We start from the raw sequence: 23,287 nt of genomic DNA, 5'->3' as shown, positions 1-23,287 counted from the left end.
ACCATGTGCAGCCCTCATTGTTGGGCATGTCCCTTGAAACAAACTCACTAAAATAATCCTTGCCTTCCCTCTCCTCAACCTGTCAGCTGTGTTTTCCTGACCCAGGATGGGAATCCAGGATGGCAATGATGTATTAACAATCTCTTAGCCACAGAGGATTTCATAACTTGTTATGGGCATTTGCAATCTTGGCAGAAACTTTGTAAAACAGATCTTCTTTTTCGCCCTGTCACAGTCACGTAGTCCCCTCCCTTGGGCCCCTCTCCTGAACACAGACACCCTGGGGAGGTATCACTGCTGCTCCCACATGAGAATGAGGACATCATAATCACTGAGAGTTTAAGCAGCTGTTAGAGTCACCAAGTCAGTAGGGAGCTGTGTTGAGTTCAGACCCTCACCTGGTTGGGGCAGGTGCATTAACTCCAGGGAAGGTCACAGCTGGGGTCAGGAAGAGAACTCTACCACAGATGTAACTTCTGCAGTCTGATCTCTGTGGGCAGAAGTGAGTTAGCCCTTGAACTGGGCACTTGGGCAACCCAAGGAGCAGCTTTGCAGGCAGTGTCTGCACCCATCTGAGGGGCCAGCCTCAAGAGGGCTGAATGTGGACTCCTCACTGGTCAGGGCACTGGCCTCCAAGTAAGATTATCAGGTGTGAGGTGGCTGGTCTCAGAGCATTCCCACACACCCCCCTCCCCCGGGGTCTCTGGGCTGAAGGTGCTCAAATAGCCCTGCATAAGTCACAGGCAAATACTGCAGCACCCCACTCACTAGAATGAAGAAATTGAAACTGGTTCAGGCCTATTTTGAGAACTGGAGTCTTTTCCAGGAATAGAAACTGAAAGTAGCCCTCTCTGTGGTCCTTCCTGCTGGGGCTGGGGATCCGGCCACTGGCTTTATTCAGAAATTGCACAGTTCTGAGCAGGAAGGGACTAAAGCAGAAAACACTGTAAGATTGCCTTCTCCTTCCCAGTTCCTCTTCTCCCTCCTGTCTAGGCTCTTCCTAGGCCAACCCCACGCAGCACAACCCCCTTCCTTCCTTCTGGAACAATCTGGGCCTGGAACCAGTTTTGGAGCATCTCAGAGGGAACTGTCTCTGACTGAGGGCTGGATTCATCCCCAGGGAGGGGAAACTTGCCAGGAGGACCACTGACATCTGCCTGATCACGGTCACCCTGTGCTTCCTGGAGCAGGTAAGTGAGAGAGCTCCTATAACCCAACCTGGCTAATAACTCTGCTGCAGTAAAGACATGAAGGATGGAGCCTGAAACCAGGGCAGGGGAGCTCGGGGACTGGCTTACCCAATTTAGTGGTATTCACAGCAGGGCCCCTCTCTGACATTCTTCAGGGACAAAATTCAGCACCCCTACTCTTTGTTTGCTCCAAACCAATTCTACCTTCCGGCATGGAAGCAATGGGCCTTTCATCTCCTTGTTCATGGCAGTGGGGGTCTTTGATGGGACCAGGTTTGGAAAAGGAGAGTAGGATTTGCCATTCATATCCTCTTGGAGTCTAAGTAGAACATAGGACAATGGCAAATTCTGTGCTAATCTGGGATTGGGAGAGTCTATCTGGAGCACCACCTGGACCTCCTGTAGATTAGGGACTAGGGGTGGATTTTCAGGGACAAAGTACCTAACAGACCTTAGACAATGTGTAACAATGCACATGTATATCTGCGTTGGAGAAACTGTCCCTGTTGCTGGACACAAGCTCCATTCTTCACAGATGAAGTCAGTGAGGTGGACTCTTGAATACTCTCTTCCCAGACCAGGTCCTTTTATACTTCATGCCCATTGGTGATGCAGATGTCTATTATACTTTGCTAGAATAAATCAGTATGTAGATTTTTTTTCCTCATCCTTTCCCTATGATGATAAACTGGGAGTGGGGGGTGGAATATGGGGTTTCACATTGGGTTCAAACTCACAAAAATTCCTGATATCTCAGACTTCTAGTCTGGGCCATGGCTGATCCCCACTTCATGGCTCAACATAATTGGGCATGGCATGAACTATCATAGGACCCTGTGTGGGAATTCCACTAATGAGTGCTTTTCATTCTGCTTCTTAAATCATGAAATCCATTTGCTGCATTATAATAAGAGTTAAGAAAAGTGATCCATTGGAATAGATACAGTAGATCAAAATGGAGGGTAGGCAAATTGTTGGTAAAATATTTCTTCATGTGTATGCATGTGTACTAAGTTGATACTTAGTTCCTATGTGAAATGCATCTCTCACTGCTGGTCTCATTCGGAAGAGTTTGAAATATCTGCTCACAGGATCTGGTTCTCCTTGCAAGCACAACTGTCTTTTCTTGTTGAACCTGCTCCCTGGGTTCCCTCCATAAAGGCCTATATTCCTTTATTCAGAGACCTTCAAACTCTGTTCAGAGAGGGGAGATCAGAGGTATAACATGAGTATGATCTGCAAAAAAGTGAGCCTGTGGGCCACTTACATCCCAGGCTGATTTCTGATGGTCTCTCCTCAACTTCTGGGTTAGCCTCAATGCCCTGGAGGCTCTCACACACCCCAACACTTGCACACTGACCATTCCTGGAAGACCTGCATGCTCTCATGGAGTTACCCTTGTCCTAGCCTGGCCTGGCAGCATCACATGGGCATAGTACTGCCTAAAAGGATCCTGACAGGGTCCCACGTTCAGGGTTGTCTAGCATGAGGTGCAGGGCATGAACCAGATGAGCAAGTAGTGAGGGGGGCAGGGAGCTGTGGCTAGTGCTGTGGGGCCTCAGTCACCCCTCCAATAGAGTCCAGCACAGGTGCTCAGGTGAGCAGACATGTGAAAGTCCATGGTTGGGTCGGATATGGTCACAGAAATGGTCTGGAAAAGTGTAGGTTTATGCTCATTTCCCATGCCTACTTTGGGGTGAGGAGGGTCACACTCTTCCCCAGACCCTACTTGTTTTCCAAAGGGATGTGGCAGAGATGGCTACAACATTTCAGATGACAGCTTTAGGAAACAAAGTTAATTCATCCATCAGCCAGTAAGTGGGAGATATGCAATGGTACATTGTGCTTCATTCATCTAACAGAAATGTGTCCCATACCTGTTGGCCACTAAGGGTACCAGGCAGAGCCTAGGGAATTATTTACTGTAAGTGCCAAGACCTGTATGTATATTTTTAAGATACCAAGCATCTAACATGGGATAACAAAATACTTTCTGGGACTTTAACCTTTTGAAAAGACAGGGTTTTTTTTCAATCAATCTAATACACAAGAAGTCAAGGTGAAATGGATACATGTGGAGGTTGAGATGGGATTTAAACAAACCAGGGAAAGGATTGAAGGGCTCTAGCCCAGTTCCTATGTTCTGGATCTCCTAGGCCCCACTGGCGGGCCAATTAGTACATCCAGCTTTCTCTATCCTATACTAGGGGCAAACTTACAGGCAACCAGAATCCAAAGTATGCTCAGGGGCAGAAGAAAGCCCTTCACACAATCAACTCAGTGAGCCTGGGATTCATCCAGAAGATTGTCTCCCTGGAGCCATGATGGCAGTTGAGGCCTCCTGGAACCTCTATGTACTCCATAAACTTGGGCTATTGTTGGGAAAGGTCAAGAGAGGTCTTAAAGTAGGCTTTGAGCATAAGGGCAAGGGAGGGCTACTCTTAGGTATTCTTATTCCAGAATGTTCCTCCAGCCTGTCCCAGGCCAAGGCCCTATCTTTCTAGCTTTTAGCCAGCTTTGTCCATGCATGTTCTGCCCCCACCACCATGTTGTTCACCCCCTCGGCCAGCTCAGGGTGCCTCCACTCCTGCAGGAGTAGACATCACCCTCACCAACCTATTGCATTTCAAATTTGTCCAGGGGCTGCTGGGGAGACCTGAAGACTTTATGGGCACAGACCTCAAGGGATTCTGGTCTCCAACCAGATGAGAAGGTGATCACATCATAATCCATCAGCTTTCCTCCCTCTGAACTCCCAGCATCTCCTTATCATTTCATTAGGGATCTGTCTCCCAAGGAGGGGGCGGGGTTCAAGTTCCTTGCAGCAGTTTCTAAAAATTGGGGACACTTTGTAGGACTTTTCCTCATACTTGTGAGGCAGTAAGTTTCCCTTAACGTGTAGTGAGGATGGGAGGTGACAGAGGACTGTGATTTTCATTCTCTTCCCAAATTAGGAAGGGTGTATTGAGGGAGGGGTAAATGGCAGTTGATAGCAGTTGATAGCAATAAGTGGACACATATCCCCAGGAGAAGCATCTCAGCATCCAGCCAACCCTCAGCCCAAGGCTGGAGATTCAACATTAACTAGGACCATCCTGCCCTATATATAATGTATTATTAATTACAGGGATAGGATTTCATAATTCACCACTTGCATATAATACCCAGTGCTCATCCAAACAAGTGCCCTCCTTAATGCCCATCACAGATTTAGCCCATCCCTCCACTCCCCTCCCTCCAGCAACCTTTAGTTTGTTCCCTATAGTTAAGACTCTTATGGTTTGCCTCCCTCTCTTTTTTATCTTATTTTACTCTATTTTATTCAAATTCAATTAATTAACATATAGTGTATTATTAGTTTCAGAGGTAGAGTTCAGTGATTTATCAGTCTTTTAATAAGACCTAGTGCTCATTACATGCCCCTCTTAATGCCCATCACCCAGTAACTCCATCCCCTTACCCCTCTTCCCTCCAGCAACCCTTAGTTTGTTTTTTATGGCTAAAAGACTTGGTGGGTCTCCCTCTCTGATTACATCTTGTTTTATTTTTTCCCTCCCTTCTTCTATGATCCTTTCTTTTGTTTCTTAAATTCCACATATGAGTGAGATCATATGACAATTGTCTTTCTCTGATTGACTTATTTTACTCAGCATAATACACTCTAGTTCCATCCACGTCATTGCAAATGGCAAGATTTCATTTTTTTGATGACTGAAAAGTAGTCAACTGTGTGTGTGTGTGTGTGTGTGTGTGTGTGTATCACATCTTCTTTATCCATTCATCTGTCCATGGACATCTGTGCTCTTTCCATATTTTGGCAATTGTGAGCATTGCTGCTATAAACATTGTGGTGCAAGATACATCTGTATCTTTGGGATAAGAAACCAGTAATGCAATTGCTGGGTTTTAGGGTAGCACTATTTTTAACTTTTTGAGGAATCTCCATACTGTTATCCAGAGAGGGTGTACCAGCTTGCATTCCCACCAAAAACACAAGAGGGTTCCCCTTTCTGCACATCCTCACCAACATTTGTTGTTTCCTGTTTTGTTCATTTTAGCTATTCTGACTGAGGTGAGGTGGTATCTCATTGTGGTTTTAATTTATAATTCCCTGATGCTCAGTGATGCTGAGCATTTTTTTGTGTCTGTTGGCATTGCTATGTCTTCTTTGGAGAACTGTCTGTTCATGTCTTCTGCCCATTTCTCAACTGGATTACTTGTTTTTTGGCTGTTGAGTTTGCCAAGTTCTTTTTTTTTTCTTATAAATTTATTTTTTATTGGTGTTCAAATGGCCAACATATAGAATAACACGCAGTGCTCATCCCATCTTGGAGAAGATGTGGAGAAAGGGGAACCCTCCTGCACTGTTGTGGGAATGTGAACTGGTGCAGCCACTCTGGAAAACTGTGTGGAGGTTCCTCAAAGAGTTAAAAATAGACCTGCCCTACGACCCAGCAATTGAACTGCTGGGGATTTACCCCAAAGATACAGATGCAATGAAACACCGGGACACGTGCACCCCGATGTTTATAGCCAAGCTTTTTTCTTAATAATAAATTCATTTTTTATTGGTGTTCAAATTACCAACATACAGAACAACATCAGTGCTCATCAGGTCAAGTGCCCCCCTCACTGCCCGCCGCCCACTCACCCTCACCCCCCGCTGCCCTCCTCCCCTTCCACCACCCCCAGTTCGCTTCCCAGTTAGGAGTCTCTCGTGTTCTGTCTTTCCCACCCACTTCTTCTCCCTTCCCTTCTATTCATATTCCCCAAATGAATGAGAACATACACTGTTTGTCCTTCTCCGATTGACTTATTTCACTCAGTAAAATACCCTCCAGTTCCATCCACGTTGAAGCAAAAGGTGGGTATTTGTCGTTTCTAATGGCTGAGTAATATTCCATTGTATACACAAAACACATCTTCTTTATCCATTCATCTGTCGATGGACACCGAGGCTCCTTCCACAGTTTGGCTATTGTGGACATTGCTGCTAGAAACATCGGGGTGCAGGTGTCCCGGCGTTTCATTGTATCTGTATATTTGGGGTAAATCCCCAACAGTGCAATTGCTGGGTCGTAGGGCAGGTCTATTTTTAACACTTTGAGGAACCTCCACACAGTTTTCCAGAGTGGCTGCACCAGTTCACATTCCTACCAACAGTGTAAGAGGGTTCCCTTTTCTCCACATCCTCTCCAACATTTGTTGTTTCCTGCCTTGTTAATTTTTCCCATTCTCACTGGTGTGAGGCGGTATCTCATTGTGGTTTTAATTTGTATTTCCCTGATGGCAAGTGATGCAGAGCATTTTCTCATGTGCGTGTTGGCCATGTCTATGTCTTCCTCTGTGAGATTTCTCTTCATGTCTTTTGCCTATTTCATGATGGGATTGTTTGTTTCTTTGGTGTTGACTTTAAGAAGTCTTTATAGATCTTGGAAACTAGCCCTTTATCTGATACGTCATTTGCAAATATCTTCTCCCATTCTGTAGGTTGTCTTTTAGTTTTGTTGACTGTATCCTTTGATGTGCAAAGCTTCTTATCTTGATGAAGTCCCAATAGTTCATTTTTGCTTTTGTTTCTTTTGCCTTCGTGGATGTATCTTTCAAGAAGTTACTGTGGCCGAGTTCAAAAAGGGTGTTGCCTGTCTTCTCCTCTAGGATTTTGATGGACTCTTGTCTCACATTTAGATCTTTCATCCATTTTGAGTTTATCTTTTGTGTCTGATGCAAGAGAGTGGTCTAGTTTCATTCTTCTGCATGTGGATGTCCAATTTTCTCAGCACCATTTATTGAACAGACTGTCTTCCAGGGAATAGTCTTTCTTCCTATATCGAATATTAGTTGACCATAAAGTTCAGGGTCCACTTCTGGGTTCTCTATTCTGTTCCATTGATCTATGTGTCTGTTTTTGTGCCAGTACCACAATGTCTTGACGACTACAGCTTTGTAGAACAACTGAAATCTGGCATTGTGATGCCCCTAGCTATGGATTTCTTTTTGAAAATTCCCCTGGCTATTCGGGGTCTTTTCTGATACCACCCAAATCTTAAAATAATTTGTTCTAACTCTCTGAAGAAAGTCCATGGTATTTTGATAGGGATTGTAATAAACGTGTAAATTTCCCTGGGTAACATTGACATTTTCACAATACTAATTCTGCCAATCCATGAGCATGGACTATTTTTCCATCTCTTTGTGTCTTCCTCAATTTCTTTCAGAAGTGTTCTATAGTTTTTAGGGTATAGATCCTTTACCTCTTTGGTTAGGTTTATTCCTAGGTGTCTTATGCTTTTGGGTGCAATTGTAAATGGGATTGATTCCTTCATTTCTCTTTCTTCAGTCTCATTGTTAGTGTATAGAAATTCCACTGATTTCTGGGCATTGATTTTGTATCCTGCCATGCTGCCAAATTGCTGTATGAGTTCTAGCAATCTTGGGGTGGAGGCTTTTGGGTTTTCTACATAGAGTATCATGTCATCAGCAAAGAGGGAGAGTTTGACTTCTTCTTTGCCAATTTGAATGCCTTTAATGTCTTTTTGTTCTCTGATTGCTGAGGCTAGGACTTCCAGTACTATGATGAATAGCAGTGGTGAGAGTGGACATCCCTGTCTTGTTTCTGATCTTAGGGGAAAGGCTCCCAGTGCTTCCCCATTGAGAATGATATTTGCTGTGGGCTTTGCGTAGATGGCTTTTAAGATGTTGAGGAATGTTCCCTCTGTCCCTACACTCTGAAGAGTTTTCATCAGGAATGGATGCTGTATTTTGTCAAATGCTTTCTCTGCATCTAATGAAAGGATCATATGGTTCTTGGTTTTTCTCTTGCTGATATGATGAATCACACTGATTGTTTTATGAGTGTTGAACCAGCCTTGTGTCCCAGGGATAAATCCTACTTGGTCATGGTGAATAATTTTCTTAATGTACTGTTGGATCCTATTGGCTAGTATCTTGTTGAGAATTTTTACATCCATGTTCATCAGGGATATTGGTCTGTAATTCTCCTTTTTGGTGGGGTCTTTGTCTGCTTTTGGAATTAAGGTGATGCTGGCCTCATAGAATGAATTTGGAAGTACTCCATCTCTTTCTATCTTTCCAAACAGCTTTAGTAGAATAGGTATGGTTTCTTCTTTAAACATTTCATAGAATTCCCCTGGGAAGCCATCTGGCCTTGGACTTTTGTGTCTTGGGAGGTTTTTCATGACTGCTTCAATTTCCTCCCTGGTTAATGGCCTGCTCAGGTTTTCTATTTCTTCCTGTTCCAGTTTTGTTAGTTTATGGCTTTCCAGAAATACGTCCATTTCTTCTAGATTGCCTAATTTATTGGCGTATAGCTGTTCATAATATGTTTTAAAATCGTTTGTATTTCCTTGGTGTTGGTAGTGATCTCTCTTTTCTCATTCATAATTTTATTAATTTGAGTCTCCTCTCTCTTCTTTTTAATAAGTTTGGCTAATGGTTTATCTATCTTATTAATTCTTTCAAAGAACCAACTCCTGGTTTTGTTGATCTGTTCCACAGTTCTTCTGGTCTCGATTTCTTTGAGTTCTGTTAGAATCTTTATTAACTCTCTTCTTCTGCTGGGTGTAGGATCTCTTTGCTGTTTTTTCTCTAGCTCCTAAGGTTAGCTTTTGTATTTGAGTTCTTTCCAGTTTTTGGATGGATTATTGCGATGTATTTCCCCCTCAGGACTGCCTTTGCTGCATCCCAAAGATTTTGAACGGTTGTATCTTCATTCTCATTAGTTTCCATGAATCTTTTTAATTCTTCTCTAATTTCCTGGTTGACCCTTTCATCTTTTAGCAGGATGGTCCTTCACCTCCACGTGTTTGAGGTCCTTCCAAACTTCTTGTTGTGATTTAATTCTAATTTCAAGGCATTATGGTCTGAGAATATGTAGGGGATGATCCCAATCTTTCGGTATCGGTTCAGACCCGATTTGTGACCCAGTATGTGGTCTATTCTGGAGAAAGTTCCATGTGCACTTGGGAAGAATGTGTATTCAGTTGAGTTTGGATGTAAAGTTCTTAGATATCTGTGAAATCCATCTGGTCTAGTGTATCATTTAAAGCTCTCGTTTCTTTGGAGATGTTGTGTTTAGAAGACCTATCGAGTGTAGAAAGCGCTAGATTGAAGTCACCAAGTAAAAGTGTATTATTATCTAAGTATATCTTAGTGTTAGTTATTAATTGATTGATATATTTGGCAGCTCCCACATTCGGGGCATATATATTGAGGATTGTTAAGTCCTCTTGTTGGATAGATACTTTAATTATGATATAGTGTCCCTCTTCATCTCTGAGTACAGTCTTTGGGGTAAATTTTAGTTTATCTGATATAAGGATGGCTACCCCTGCTTTCTTTTGAGGAAACCTTTTATTTTCAGGCTGTAGGTGTCCTTCTGTCTGAAATGAGTCTCTTGTAGACAGCAAATATATGAGTTATAGCCAAGTTCTTTATAGATCTTGGTTACTAGTTCTTTATCTGATATGTCATTTGCAAATATTTTCTCCCATTTTGTAGGTTGTTGCCTGTTAGTTTTGTTGACTGTTCCCTTTGCTGTGTAGAAGCATTTTTTCTTGATGAAGTCTCAATAGTTCATTTTTGCTCTGGTTTCTCTTGCCTTTGGAGATGTGGTTAGCCAGAAGTTGCTGTGACTGAGGTGAAAGAGATTACTGCCTGTGTTCTCTTCTAGGATTTTGATGCATTCTTGTCTCACATTTAGATCTTTCATCCATTTTGAGTTGATCTTTGTGTATGGTGTAAGAGAATGGTCTAGTTTCATTCTTCTGCACATGGCTGTCCAATTTTCCCAACACCATTTATTGAGGAAACTGTCTTTTTTCCAATGGATATACTTTCCTACTCTATCCAAGATTAGTTGACCATAGAGTTGAGGGTCAATTTCTGGGTTTGGTATTCTTTTTTTAAAAGTTATTTATTTAGATTCCTTTGACGAAGATGGCAACGAAGGTGAAGAAGGAAGCCCCTGCCCCTCCCAAAGCCGAAGCCAAAACAAAGGCTTTGAAAGCTAAGAAAGCGGTGCTGAAAGGTGTGCACAGTCACAAAAAAAAGAAGATCCGCACGTCACCTACATTCCGAAGACCCAAGACCCTGCATCTCCGAAGGCAGGCCAAATATCCTCGAAAGAGTGCCCCCAGGAGAAACAAGCTTGATCACTATGCCATCATCAAGTTCCCCCTAATTACTGAGTCAGCCATGAAGAAAATAGAAGACAGCAACACACTTGTGTTCATTGTGGATGTCTAGGCCAACAAGCACCAGATCAAACAGGCTGTGAAGAAGCTCTATGACATTGATGTGGCCAAGGGCAATATCTTGATCAGGCCTGATGGAGAGAAGAAAGCATCTGTTCTACTGGCTCCTGACTATGATGCTTTCGATGTTGCCAACAAAATTAGGATCATCTAAACTGAGTCCAGCCAGCTATAAATCTAAATATAAATTTTTTCACCATAAAAAGTTATTTATTTATTCATTCATTCATTCATTCATTCATTCATTCATGAGAGACATAGGAGAGAGGCAGAGGGAGAAGCAGGCTCCCCACAGGGAGCCCAGTGCAGGACTTGATCTCCAGTCCGGGGGGGTTAAGTCCTGAGCCAAAGACAGATGTTCACCCAGGCATCTTGAGAGGAAAGAAGATGTACTTTTCACTGTTACCAAAAGTAATTAAATTCTTCTTGACTCTGAAGACATATGCAATGAGGATGTGTGGGTCCCCAGGATTGAAGGATAATTAGTATTGTCACAAGCTTACTTAATGCCCTGCTGACTCCCCAGTGGGACATCCTCCTCATTCATTTGGAGCAGAGGAGTACTTGCACCTGCCTGACTCCTGACACAGAGACCCTCATAATGCTCTTCTGTGCAAGGCCACTCACATCTGTAACCTGCTTTGGTGCTACCTACTGGCACCACAGCTGCATGGCATTCCTCCTCTGAGTCACTAACATGTACGAATCTCCTAATATGGGGATATAATTTACACATTCTTCGATTTGGGCCTTTAAAGTTTTCTGTAGCTTTTAATATATTCACAAACTTGCAATGCCATCATAATCAAATTCAGAAGTTTTAAAAAAAAAAAAAATTCAGAAGTTTTCATTATCCAAAATATATCCTGCATTTCTTGACTGCTGCCTCTCAAATCAATGCCCTACGTATCTAGGAAATCCCCAATATATTTTCTATGTCTATGGATTTGCCTTTTCTAGACATTTCACATTAATAGAATCATATAATACATGATGCAATGGGCTGTCTGTTTTCACTGAGCTTATAATGTTTCTGGGTTCATCCATGTTGTGGCAGGTATCAGTACTTCATCTTTTTTTCGTTTTTCTTTTTCCAAATGCTGTTCTCTTGTATGGATAGACCACTTTTATTGATCCATTGAACAGTGGGTGGACAGCTGTGCTATTTCCACCTGAGGGCTATTATGAATAATATTGCTATGAACATTTGCATGCAGGTTTTTCATAGATGTATGTTGTCACTGCTCTTGAGTATATATCTAGCAGTGGAATTGCTGCATCATTTGGTGACTCTATTTAAATTATTTTATCAGTTCTATGGGAATATTATTGACATACATCTCTCTGTAAGTTTAAGGCATACATCATGTTGATTTGATTTACATATATTATGAAATGATTACTACAGCAGGTTCACCTAACATCTATCATCTCATAAAAATACAAAAAAAAAAGAAAGAAAAAAGAGAAAAAGTTTTCCTTGTAATGAGAACTCTTAGGGTTTATTCCCTTAACAACCTTCCTATAAATTATCCTATCGTGTTATCTGCAGTCATCAGGTGGTAAATTACATCCCTGGTACTTACTTTTCTTAAAACTGAAATCTTGTACCTTTTGGACACTTCCTACTATCTCCCCTTCTCTCATTCACTTCCTCCACCTCTCCCCAAGTCTGATCTCTTTTTCTATGAATTTATTTTATTTTATTTTACTTTTAGATTCCACACATCAGTTAGATCATTCAGCATATGTCTCTGTCTGATTTATTTTACTTAGTATGATGCTTTCAAAGACCATGTTGTCACAAATGATAGGATGTTTTTCTATGGCTAAATAATATGTTTAGATTTTTGAGACACTATCAAACACTTTTGCAGAGCCTTGCTGTTTCTCATCTGAAGGTCTTTACAATGAGTTAAATATGGAACTGTTACCATCCATTTGGGATACAAAATCTGATGATTCCTCTCTCACCCTGTGTGCCTAGCCCTCCTAACTCCCCTATTTTTCTTATTTCTGCAGGTTACTGCACTCATCAGATACATGGCACAGCCCACCCAGTCCCTTCACACTCCATCACCTACATCCTTCACTTCTACTGTGCCATACCATAAGGGTGGGAGCATCTTATCTGAATCGGGTGCCATGAATATTGAAAAAGCCTTGGGAGAAGGGAAGTTGCTGGACATGGTCTCTGTGGTCAGGGAGACCCTGGAGACAGCATCCAGTGTCCCAGTGAGCATTGCAGTGACTGGGGACTCTGGCAATGGCATGTCCACATTCATCAATGCATTGCGGAAAATTGGGCACAATGAAGAGGACTCAGCTCCCACAGGGGTGGTGAGAACCACCCAGATTCCCACTTGCTACTCTTTCTCTGACATCCCCAATGTGGAGCTGTGGGACCTGCCTGGCACAGGCGCTGCCACCCAAAACCTAGAGACATATCTGGAGGAAATGCAGTTTAGCAAGTATGACCTCTTCATCATCATTGCATCTGAACAGTTCAGCATGAATCTCGTGAAGCTTGTCAAAAGCATCCAGGGACAAGGAAAGAGGTTTTACATCGTCTGGACCAAGTTGGACAGAGACCTCAGTACATGTGTCCTTTCAGAAGAACAACTCCTGCGGAATATCCGGGAGAATATCAGGGAAACTCTCCACAAGGAGGGAGTGTGTGAACCCATCATATTCCTGGTCTCCAGCTTCAACCCCTTCTTGCATGACTTCCCAGAGCTCAGGAAAAGCTTGCACAGAGACATATCTAACATTGGGTACCGTGGTCACCTAGAGAACCTAACTCACACCTGTGAAAAGGTCATTAATGGCAAAGTGACCACTTTGCAGGGGCAAATAGGCTCCAAGTCTTTCCAGGACATCCTTGGCATCCAGAATGCAAATGATCTTGGGGAGTTTTTGAATGCCTACCACAGGCTTTTTGGTGTGGATGATGACTCTCTCCAGGAGGTGGCCCAAAGTATGGGAAAACCCAAGGAGGAGTACAAGGCCATCATGAAGTCTCAGGATCTGCACACTGCCCTAGCCTGGGACTGGGCATTATCATGGATGAATTGTAATGCAGCCTCTTACTTATATTCAGTTCTGAGCTACATCCCAATCTTAGGTACCACTGGTATCCACTACCTTAAATGGTGGAGTCAGGGACACCTCCTTGAAATAGTTGCTGAGGACACCAAGACCATCCTGAAGAAAATTCTGGAAGATGCCATCATCTAAACAGTGAGGTCTCAAGATCCTTCTTGGAGAAAGTCAGGACATCTGAGGTCCTCTCCTCACACTATACCCTTTCTGAATTCTCAGTCAAGCTCAGTTACTTCCACTTTTATCAGTTCTTAGTTCTTTAATGTAAATGAGCTGACTAGATGATTTTGAACCCATATCTCAGCAAACTTTCAAATACACCCTACTTCTTATCATTTATTAAATGAGCTGGGATCCAAAGGTGGAAACAAATTGCACAGTGTGACATACAGTCTCATTCTGACATCCCCATATCACTTAATGTTAGCATCATTTTTCCAAGGCCTCTTGGGTTGCCCCTGTTCCTTCACTTCTCACCTCTCAGTCCATGGACTTATAGAGGCACACCTAGAGGCAGAGGAGAGAACATCCTTTGGGATATTCCCTTTAGGGAAACATGATGGAGAGTATCTGTTTAGCTGTTCTCTGAAAAGTATTGTGTAATGGTGCCAGGATCCAAGGCCAGTCTGGCATTCTGTAAAGCTCTGCCCTTATACCTCCCCTCAGTAGATGCCCATATCACTTTATCCAAAAAAGGATACAGGAGATAGACTGAAGGGTCGCTATTACTGGCATGGGAAAATTGTTGAGTGGAAAAGTAAACCTGACTATTGTAAATACCAAACACTGACCCTCACACCTCTCTGAGAGGTCTCATGCTCTTCACTTACACATGCTGATAGTAGGCTTGTCATAGGAAATAGTACCTGTTAAATTATGTTTGCTAAGGAGAAATGCTTTTTCACTTAAGGTTATCTGTTATGCTGTGTTATTTGCCAAAGTTACCCCCAATTTTGTCAAAGGAAACTAAATTTGGCCATCAGTTTTGAGGGAACTAACCCACGGTCTATGATCTCACTATTTATACAGTTAACCGAAACTATATAGACTCTATGAAAATTCTCCTAATTGGAAACCATTCCAGACCCTAGATCTAGATTTTTCTCCTTGCTGGGCATATATGTAATAAAAATGGCTTTTTATAACAATTTTTTCAGATAAAATTTGAAACCTCATTCTCCACCTCCTGGTGGAGAAGTATCATAACTGGGTTCTCACCACTGTGGGAATTATTCAGTCCTCACAAGAACAACTGTCCTTCCCTGCATCAGTCCCCATCACCACCATCACCTTACTCTATTTACCTGGGAATATTTCCCCTAGTGTGGAGTCCAATCTGGATTTGGTAGACATCTGAACTAGCCTAATGTGTAAAATTTTGGACAATCTTCAGACTTCTGCTCAAAAAGGAGTGTTTATCAGAAGTTATCATAAATATTCACTGGGATGGAGAGTGAAATTAGCATTGAATGGAAGTGAATTGAAAGAGGCATAATGGAGTGGTTAAGAATCCTATGGTCAAATCCTGGCTCCAGCATGCCCTTGCTGTGTGACCTTGGGCAAGTCAGCTGACATTTCATTGTCTTAGTTTCCCAATAGTTAATATGGTGATAATATATCCATCCACATCCAGGCAATGTGAAGATTTAATGAGTTAAAGCATAAAGGACTTAGAATGGTGCTAAGCATGTAATTCTATATATGTTTGGTATTATCATTCCTTCTTTTCATGGCTAAGAAGGGATAACACTGAAAGACAGCTTCACCAGAAAGTGAGTGTCCTCAGATTGTCCATCCAGTGGAAAAGGAAGAGTCTGCTGGGAGAAACCTGCAATCACATTAAAGCCTTGAAGGCATAGTTGCATCTTTCTTTTTCAATTCACCTTGTTCAGTTTTCCTTTAGAGAATTCAGGAAACAGATGACAGTCCTATACACAGCATTATCCTGCATCCTGAGATCACCAGAGAATGAGGGAAGAGGGAGAGAATTGTAGATGAGTGGTCAAAGGATTTTAGAGGTCACAGTGGTTATAGGTGCAGAGTTCTTAGAGTAAACCCAACCCTAACCTGCTTCTCCTGGATGATCATGATGAGAGGGGGTAAAGAAGAACTCAAACCCACTGGAGCCTCCCATAGCTGAGCCAAGAAGAAAACCAGGTCAACACCAAATACTGGAAAGCCTGAGGTCTACTGGGCTACATTTGAGACCATGTATTTTACCACATAAGAAGCTAACATAGAAAAGCAGTCAAAGACAAATTAGGAGAGATAATCAAGAAGACAAAGTGATCAGAACCTCTGATGAAAACTTCCTCCTCAGTGTCACAGGGAATCCCAGCAGGGGTGGGATCAAATAGAAATGGAAAACACAACCTAGACCTGCCCCTAGGTCAGTGAGGGGCATTTTTAGACGACCTCCAACATTATCTCCTATTTTCATGGCTTTGTTTAATCCTTCCCTGGAGTGACTAATGGAATATGGCAGCAAGAATGGAATGTCCAAGAATTCCAAAATTTTGTTATGAAAAGTCTGCAGCTCCTGTCTTATAAATACTCTCTGTTCACACACTCACTTTCTTTTACCCCTGTTCCTACTCTCTATCCCCTAATCTCACCCTTTCTTTCTCCCTCTTCCTCTCCCTCTCTCTGTCCAGTAACCGTAGAAAGTTTAATCACTTGCCATCAGGGAAATACAAATCAAAACCACAATGAGATACCACCTCACACCAGTGAGAATGGGGAAAATTAACAAGGCAGGAAACCACAAATGTTGGAGAGGATGCGGAGAAAGGGGAACCCTCCTGCACTGTTGGTGGGAATGTGAACTGGTGCAGCCACTCTGGAAACTGTGTGGAGGTTCCTCAAAGAGTTAAAAATAGACCTGCCCTACGACCCAGCAATTGCACTCTTGGGGATTTACCCCAAAGATACAGATGCAATGAAACGCCGGGACACCTGCACCCCAATGTTTATCGTAGCAATGGCCACAATAGCCAAACTGTGGAAGGAGCCTCGGTGTCCATCGAAAGATGAATGGATAAAGAAGATGTGGTTTATGTATACAATGGAATATTCCTCAGCCATTAGAAACGACAAATACCCACCATTTGCTTCAATGTGGATGGAACTGGAGGGTGTTATGCTGAGTGAAGTAAGTCCATCGGAGAAGGACAAACATCGTATGTTCTCATTCATTTGGGGAATATAAATAATAGTGAAAGAGGGAAACGAACTAGGGGTGGTGGAAGGGGAGGAGGGTGGGGGTGGGGGTGAATGGGTGACGGGCACTGAGAGGGGCACTTGACGGGATGAGCACTGGGTGTTATTCTGTATGTTGGCAAATTGAACACCAATAAAAAATAAATTTATTATAAAAAAAGAAAGTTTAAACTAATCCCCTAGAGAGGCCCTAAAGAATAGAGACTATGTGGAGGAGAACAGAGGCAGCCTGCATTAACAGCTACCCATGTAAGTCATCTTGAGAGTAAATCATCCAGCCCCAGCAAGACTTCCGAAGATGCAGCCCAGCTAATAGTTTGACTACCAACATTTCAGGAGAGACCCTTATCCAGAGCCACACAACTAAAACCGCTCCTAGATTTCTGACCCCTAGAAACAGTCAGCAAATAAACACTTGTTTTAAGCCACTAAGTTTGAGGGTATTTGTTCCACAACAGATAACAGATAATACCAACAAGAAGCTCCTTACAGAACTGGTAGTTGTGAGTAACATCTTCCCTCTGTGATACTTACTCCTGCATGGACTCAGCATGAAGGAGGACTTCAATCACAGCCCTTCCCTCCTTGACCCCTGGATATGTCCTTCCCTGCTTCCTACTGAAGGAGCAGCCACTGCCAACATTCACAGGCCATTTCATCAAGCTTCAGGCCACACAGAGTTATCTAGTTTGAAGCTCTATATTTAAGAAGAAAAAGCAGGGAAAAAAAGAAAGTGATGCTTTGTAGTGGGAGGGAGAGTAAATGACAGTAGAATCTGAGCACTTCCTTGAGGAAGAGCAGGCTAGGGTTCTTGCTGAAGTTGTTCTGTGTAACACATCCAATTCCCATTCTCACTTGGACTAGTTGCTCTCCCAGCCTGAAGCACAAGCCTCACTCATATCTGTTCATTACTTTGGTGGGGCTGGTGCTTCTTGGATTCCCTGTTCATTTACATTGCATCCATTCTCAAAGTGAGAAAAAAAGTTCTCTGTGTTGTAAACTTTCTGAGTCTTCATATTTCCAATTAATGTCTTTATTTTGTGATCACTTTATCAATAAATAGTTTAACTGACTATAGGATTCTGGATACAACATTATTTTCTCTTAGAACTCTGAAGATCTATCTCTTTCCAGCATGCCCAATGCCAATTCCATATTCATTCCTTGGATGGTCAGAGGGTTCAGAAGTGTCACCAGGGACTAGTGACCTGAAGGACTTCCACTTACCATTAAGCATTCAGAAGGCTCCTTAAATGACAGCTGATGTGAAATGACATGGAGGAAACTGAAATGCATATTACCAAGTGAGCGAAACCAATCTGGAAAGGCTATATACTGCATGATTCTAAATGTATAACATTCTGAAAAAGCCAATAGAGCTTTTATTAGATAGAGTCAATAAAAATACCAATGGTTCCCAAGGGTTCAAGAGAGGGAGGGATAAATTGGTGAAGCACGGAGGCCATTTGGAGCAGTGAAACCACTTTGTGTGACATGATAGTGGTGGATCAGTGGTGGATAAATTATACTTTTGTCAAATCCCATAGAATATACAACACCAAGAGGGAACTTAATGTAAACTATGGGCATAGAGGAATAAAGATGGGTCAGTTTTGATTCATGAATGGTACAATGGTGTGAGTTGTTGACAGTGGGGAGATTGTATTTCTGTGAGGGCGAGGGGTACATAACCTTCTGCTTGATTTTGCTGTTTACCTAAAACTGCTCTAAAATATAGTCTGTTGAAAAAGATAATGTCTGCTGACAATGTTCTTCACCCTTGGCATTGTCTTTTATTACATTTTCTAAGTGTAATACGGATTCAGCAGCTAGCTACAGTAGGATATATATGATATTACTCCCATACATACACACAGAATAAAGCAAGATATAAATACCTGTGAACTCAACTCCCAAATTAGGAAGTAGAGGTTTCTTATATCACTGAATATTCCCACAAGCTTCACCTCATATCCTGTCTCTCTACATCTATTCTCAGAAGTACAAATTCTTCAAATTCCTATGTTGAAGCCCTAACTCTCATTGTGACTGTATTTATAGGAGGTTCTTTAAGGAGATAATGAAAGTTAACTGACCTCAGATGGGTGGGACCCTATTCAATAGGACTGGCATCCTTAGAAAAGGGAGAGACACCAGGGATGCACACATAGAAAGGCCATGTGAGGACACAGCAGAAGGTGGCCATCTACAAGCCAAGGAGAAAGGCTTCAGGAGAGGCAAAAGCTAGTGGTGGGTGACTGGGTGATGGGCACTGAGGGGGGCACTTGGCGGGATGAGCACTGGGTGTTACGATATATGTTGGCAAATTGAACTCCAATTTAAAAAAAAAAAAGGAGTAAGAACAAAACAAAACAAAACAAAAAAGCTAGTGGCACCTTGATCTTAAACTTCCAGCCTCCCTAAGAGTGAGAAAATCCACTTCTGCTGTGTAAGCCCCCCCAGTCCATGGTATTTAGTTGTGGCAGCCCTGGCAAACGAACCTCCTGAAATTAGAAACAGTTTCCAGAATACAGTCTGACTCCCAGTAGGTTTTTATTCCATTTCAGTACCTCCCTTCCCCATTTCATTGGATGTGTGTTTTTACTCAAGTTTGAGGAGGGATCCAAAGAGCTAACTCCCTATTCCTTTGTCATCGAAGCCTTGAAAACTCTCCTTCTCTGCCAGCTAGCACCATGGCCAGTCTTGGGGAGCTGCACTCTTGGGTGTATGGGTTCAAGAGGCACCTGGCTTGCCTCTACCCAACTTCCCACAGAGGCTCTACCATCATTCCTTCACCATCACCATCCAACACTGGTTGGGCTCCTGTGTGTGACAGAGCCAGTGGCCCACTGAGACCCTGAGTGTGCTCTGAGTGCTGAGGCCACAGGGCTGAGTTCATGGCTCTGGGCCATCTCTGGAAGCATGGTGAATGCAAAATACCCTGACAATGGCAGCTATCATTTGATTTGACCAAATAGTTTGTCATTCATGTACCATAAAAGACATTTTATGTCTTTTGCCTTCTGCCAATTTGAGAGAAGCCAAAAGTTGACTACCCAAAAGACATGACATCACCTCATATTGAGTACCATTTTCAAATTTAAATATAGTTAAGTCCCATGAAGTCAGTGATAGGAAAACGAGTGTGTGATCTGAGAAGGAATCTAAATGACTCAAGAAGCCCAGAGAAGCAAATGTTGGTAGTCTAATTGCAAGATAGGTGTGGAGTGGAAATGTTTCCTATCCTTCCTAAGGTCTGAATAGAACTTTATTTCAGACCACCATATTTGCCTTCATTTCATAAACCAGCATGTGACTGTGATCCTCAGCACCTCTGTATAAGGGAAGATGGTGACAATGGAAATGTTTCCTGCCCTCAGTATTCTCAGAGGCCAGTGGGAAGAAGTAGACAATAGAAATGTACACAAAACATTCAGAATGAGGTTACCCAAAGCAAACTCTGCTGTTCAGGGGAGGAACATATCTCTCAGGTTAAAATTGTCTCAGGACTAATAGTAGTTGCACTGTAGGGAAAATGGTCAATGAGATTGTAGTAGTGGTGTATGGTGTCATCTTGTAACTACACTAATAATAAGCACAGCAGAATATATAGAGTTGCCAACTCATTATGTTGTACACCTGAAACTAGTGTAACATTATGCATCAACTATATCAATTATGGAAAAAGTGTATTGCAGCAATTTAATTAAAAAGCAAAATGAGGGAAGACCTGGCTTTGGGGATATGTGAAGTCCAGATGAAGCCTATCTCCTTCCCTGCTCTCTACAGTGATCAATCCTCCAATAATATAGGACCTAGAGGCCTCCTGGCTACCCCCAAAAGCAGCTGCCTCTTACTCTCTTTCCTCTAACACCAGATCTGGCTCAGGTCCTTCACTGACCAGGCCGGTCATAACACCACCCCAGATTTCATTACTTATGCATAAAATAAGGAATTGGAGGATTAAGCTATTTGAGAATTCCTCCTACATCAAAGTTTTTTGTTCTGTGACTCTTGAGACCACAAGAAGACAGTTTCCCTGCACACCTGGGTATAGATTCACATACCTGTTGACAGCAGGCTGGACTCAGTCAAGGGCTTCAGCTGCCCTTAAGGGCTTGACACTTTACAGCTGGAACATACAAATACCTAAGGACTGACTTGAGATTTTCTTTCAAGTCTGTGGATCCAGAGGCCTGCTTCAAACAGAGCAGCCTCCCTCCTAAGGTCAACTATAAGGGCACAGGGAGTGATGACAACCGCTCCCTTCTGTACAAGCAGCAGTAAGACCACCCCCAATTCTTTTCCTCCTTCCTCATTTGCCTCCAAAAATCCTGTGTCCTTGTATAGACATGGTTTAGCTAGTTTCACTCCTACAAGTGGGTTCACCTCAGCCTGATTACCAGACATCAGCACTAGTCCTTTCATCAGTATTATTCCTGTTGCAAGAGCTTTGTCTGCTCAGACTGCCATAACAAAATCTCACAGTTTGGGTAGCTTAAACAACAGAAGTTTATTTTCTCACAGTTCTGAGGCTAGAAGTCCTAGATCAATGTGTTTTCAGGGTTGGATTCTTTGAGGCCTCTCTCTTTGATTTGCAGAGGGCAACATTCTCCCTCTGTTCACATGGTCTTTCCCCTGTGTACCTGCTTGTCTGTGTCCAATTTTCCTCTGATTGTAAGGAGTCATACTGGATTTGGGACCATCCTAAAGATCTCATTTTAACTTCATTGCATCTTTGAAGACCTTATCTCAAATTTTGTTACATTGTTTTGTTTTAAAATATTTTGTTTTTTCAAAGATTTTATTTATTTATTCATGAGAGACACACACACAGAGAGAGAGAGAGACAGAGGGAGAAGCAGGCTCCATGCAGGGAGCCTGATGTTGGACTCGATCCCAGGTCTCCAGGATCAGGCTCTGGGCTGAAGGCGGCACTAAACCGCTGAGCCACCTGAGCTGCCCTAAAGTGTTTTATTTATTTGGTCATGAGAGACACAGAGAGAGAGGCAGAGACACAGGCAGAGGGAGAATCAGGCTCCCTGCAGGGGAACCCCAGGAACCCCAGGATCACATCCTGGGCTGAAGGCAGGTACTGGACCACTGAGCCACGCAGGCATCCCAAAATATAGTTACATTGTAATGTATTGGGGGTTAGGATTTCATCACAGGAGTTGGGTTGGGAGCAGGGACACAATTCAGCCAAGAATGGCCTTCAAGTAACTCCAACGTACTAAAGCACAGAGAAACAAATGGGGCTACCTCATTCTCACGTTAGGGTTTTACTTTCTTAGACTAACTAAATCCCTTACCACTCACTCATCTGTTTCCCAGCTTCCCTCATTGTCTTTTTGCTGTCTTCTCCCCTGGATAGTGTGTGTGTGTGCGCGCGCACACACGTGCACGTGCATGTCCATGTATCACTATTTATTTGGAATGGCTTTGTCTGTATATATAGGAAAGGGAAGTCAAGGATCACAGCCTCTGATTAAAGCCCCTAACAGTGCACAGCCTCTGATTAAAGCCCCTAACAGTGATGGCAGCAACACAGACTGCAAGGCTGTTGCAACTCAAGAGGTATCAGAGGTAAATGAGGGAGCAAGAGGAAAACAAACCTCTCATTAGTGTCAGAGAGATAAGAAATTACTACACTATCCCCACACTGAAGTCATTGTCTGGCACATAGTAGCCATTCAGTAAATACTAGCTGGTTAAAAATTATATCCACAAAAATCAGAGGCCCATACATAAGGAACATTCTGAGAACAAGAAAAAAACCCTTGAAAATACAAAAAGGAGAATCAGAAGGAAAGAAACTGTACAAGGCTTGGAAAATCAGGGAATCCTCTTGAAGGTAAACATAAAGTTTAAAAACAATGGCATTTTCCAGGCCTGCCAAGTCCAGGTTGAGCCTTCAGAGCATTCTTTTGATAACTAATGTTGCATTGATGGGACAACTATGCCTCATACCTCTGACCCATGAAGTGGGATTTCCATGCATTCTTCTGAGTGCTCATCCACTCCTTCCTCCTTCCAACAAAGGTGTTTGGAGGGAAACAGTCATTGGTTCTTTATCTAATGAAAGATCTTTTAATCAAAGGCCTTGGGTTCATGGAACTAAGGGTCTCTTTTCCTTCTCTTTCACCAGGACTGGCAAGAGGCAGGACTTTATCTCAAGAGGACTCTTCCAGTTACACATTGGGAGGCAATGGATAGCAGGTTCTCTTTAATTCTCACATGAACTTACCATCTACAGCCTATTCAGTATCTACAATTACTTAAATGATCTATTTCTACAGAACTAACTACCCCAAAACTTGGTGGCTTAAAATTAGGAACAGGTCATTCATTACATCTTATAATTTTGGGATTAGTAACTCAAACAGGGATGAGCTGCTCCATGCAGCATCAATGGCAGTCACCAGGGGTTCAGCTGCAAACATCTGGTATAGAGAGTCCAAGATATCTGCATTCATGTGTCTGGCTTCTTGGCTGGCATGA

General features: G+C 42.6%; 2 protein-coding genes and 1 pseudogene across 4 annotated transcripts in view; 2 read left to right on the top strand and 1 right to left on the bottom strand.

Moving 5' to 3' along the window:
- LOC140641086 (immunity-related GTPase family M protein 1-like) lies at nucleotides 1-17,859 on the top strand. 3 transcript variants are annotated; one of them, XM_072840394.1, is made up of 3 exons: nucleotides 1-502; nucleotides 994-1,190; nucleotides 12,488-17,859. In XM_072840394.1, the coding sequence occupies exon 3, from the start codon at nucleotides 12,509-12,511 to the stop codon at nucleotides 13,700-13,702; it is 1,194 nt and encodes a 397-aa protein (XP_072696495.1). In that variant the 5' UTR covers nucleotides 1-502; nucleotides 994-1,190; nucleotides 12,488-12,508; the 3' UTR covers nucleotides 13,703-17,859. The 3 variants fall into 3 exon arrangements, with proteins under 3 accessions (XP_072696495.1, XP_072696496.1, XP_072696494.1); XM_072840395.1 differs by lacking the exon at nucleotides 1-502 and adding an exon at nucleotides 3,831-3,903 and having other exon boundaries at nucleotides 678-1,190; XM_072840393.1 differs by lacking the exon at nucleotides 1-502 and having other exon boundaries at nucleotides 684-1,190.
- LOC140641090 (transcription initiation factor TFIID subunit 9-like) overlaps nucleotides 1-23,287 on the bottom strand; it is a 152,151-nt gene that overhangs the window by 59,923 nt on the left and 68,941 nt on the right.
- LOC140641091 (large ribosomal subunit protein uL23 pseudogene) lies at nucleotides 10,130-10,634 on the top strand (annotated as a pseudogene).

The sequence above is a fragment of the Canis lupus genome, chromosome 10 (assembly GCF_048164855.1).
Source record: "Canis lupus baileyi chromosome 10, mCanLup2.hap1, whole genome shotgun sequence".
Classification (NCBI taxonomy): domain Eukaryota; kingdom Metazoa; phylum Chordata; class Mammalia; order Carnivora; family Canidae; genus Canis; species Canis lupus.
The sequence above is the reverse complement of the archived record's forward strand: the minus strand, read 5'-3'. Positions and strand labels throughout refer to the sequence as shown.

What these genes read in the sequence shown, in the direction of transcription:
- LOC140641086 (XM_072840394.1), top strand. Translation starts at nt 12,509, where the DNA reads ATGGCACAGCCCACCCAGTCCCTTCACACTCCATCACCTACATCCTTC.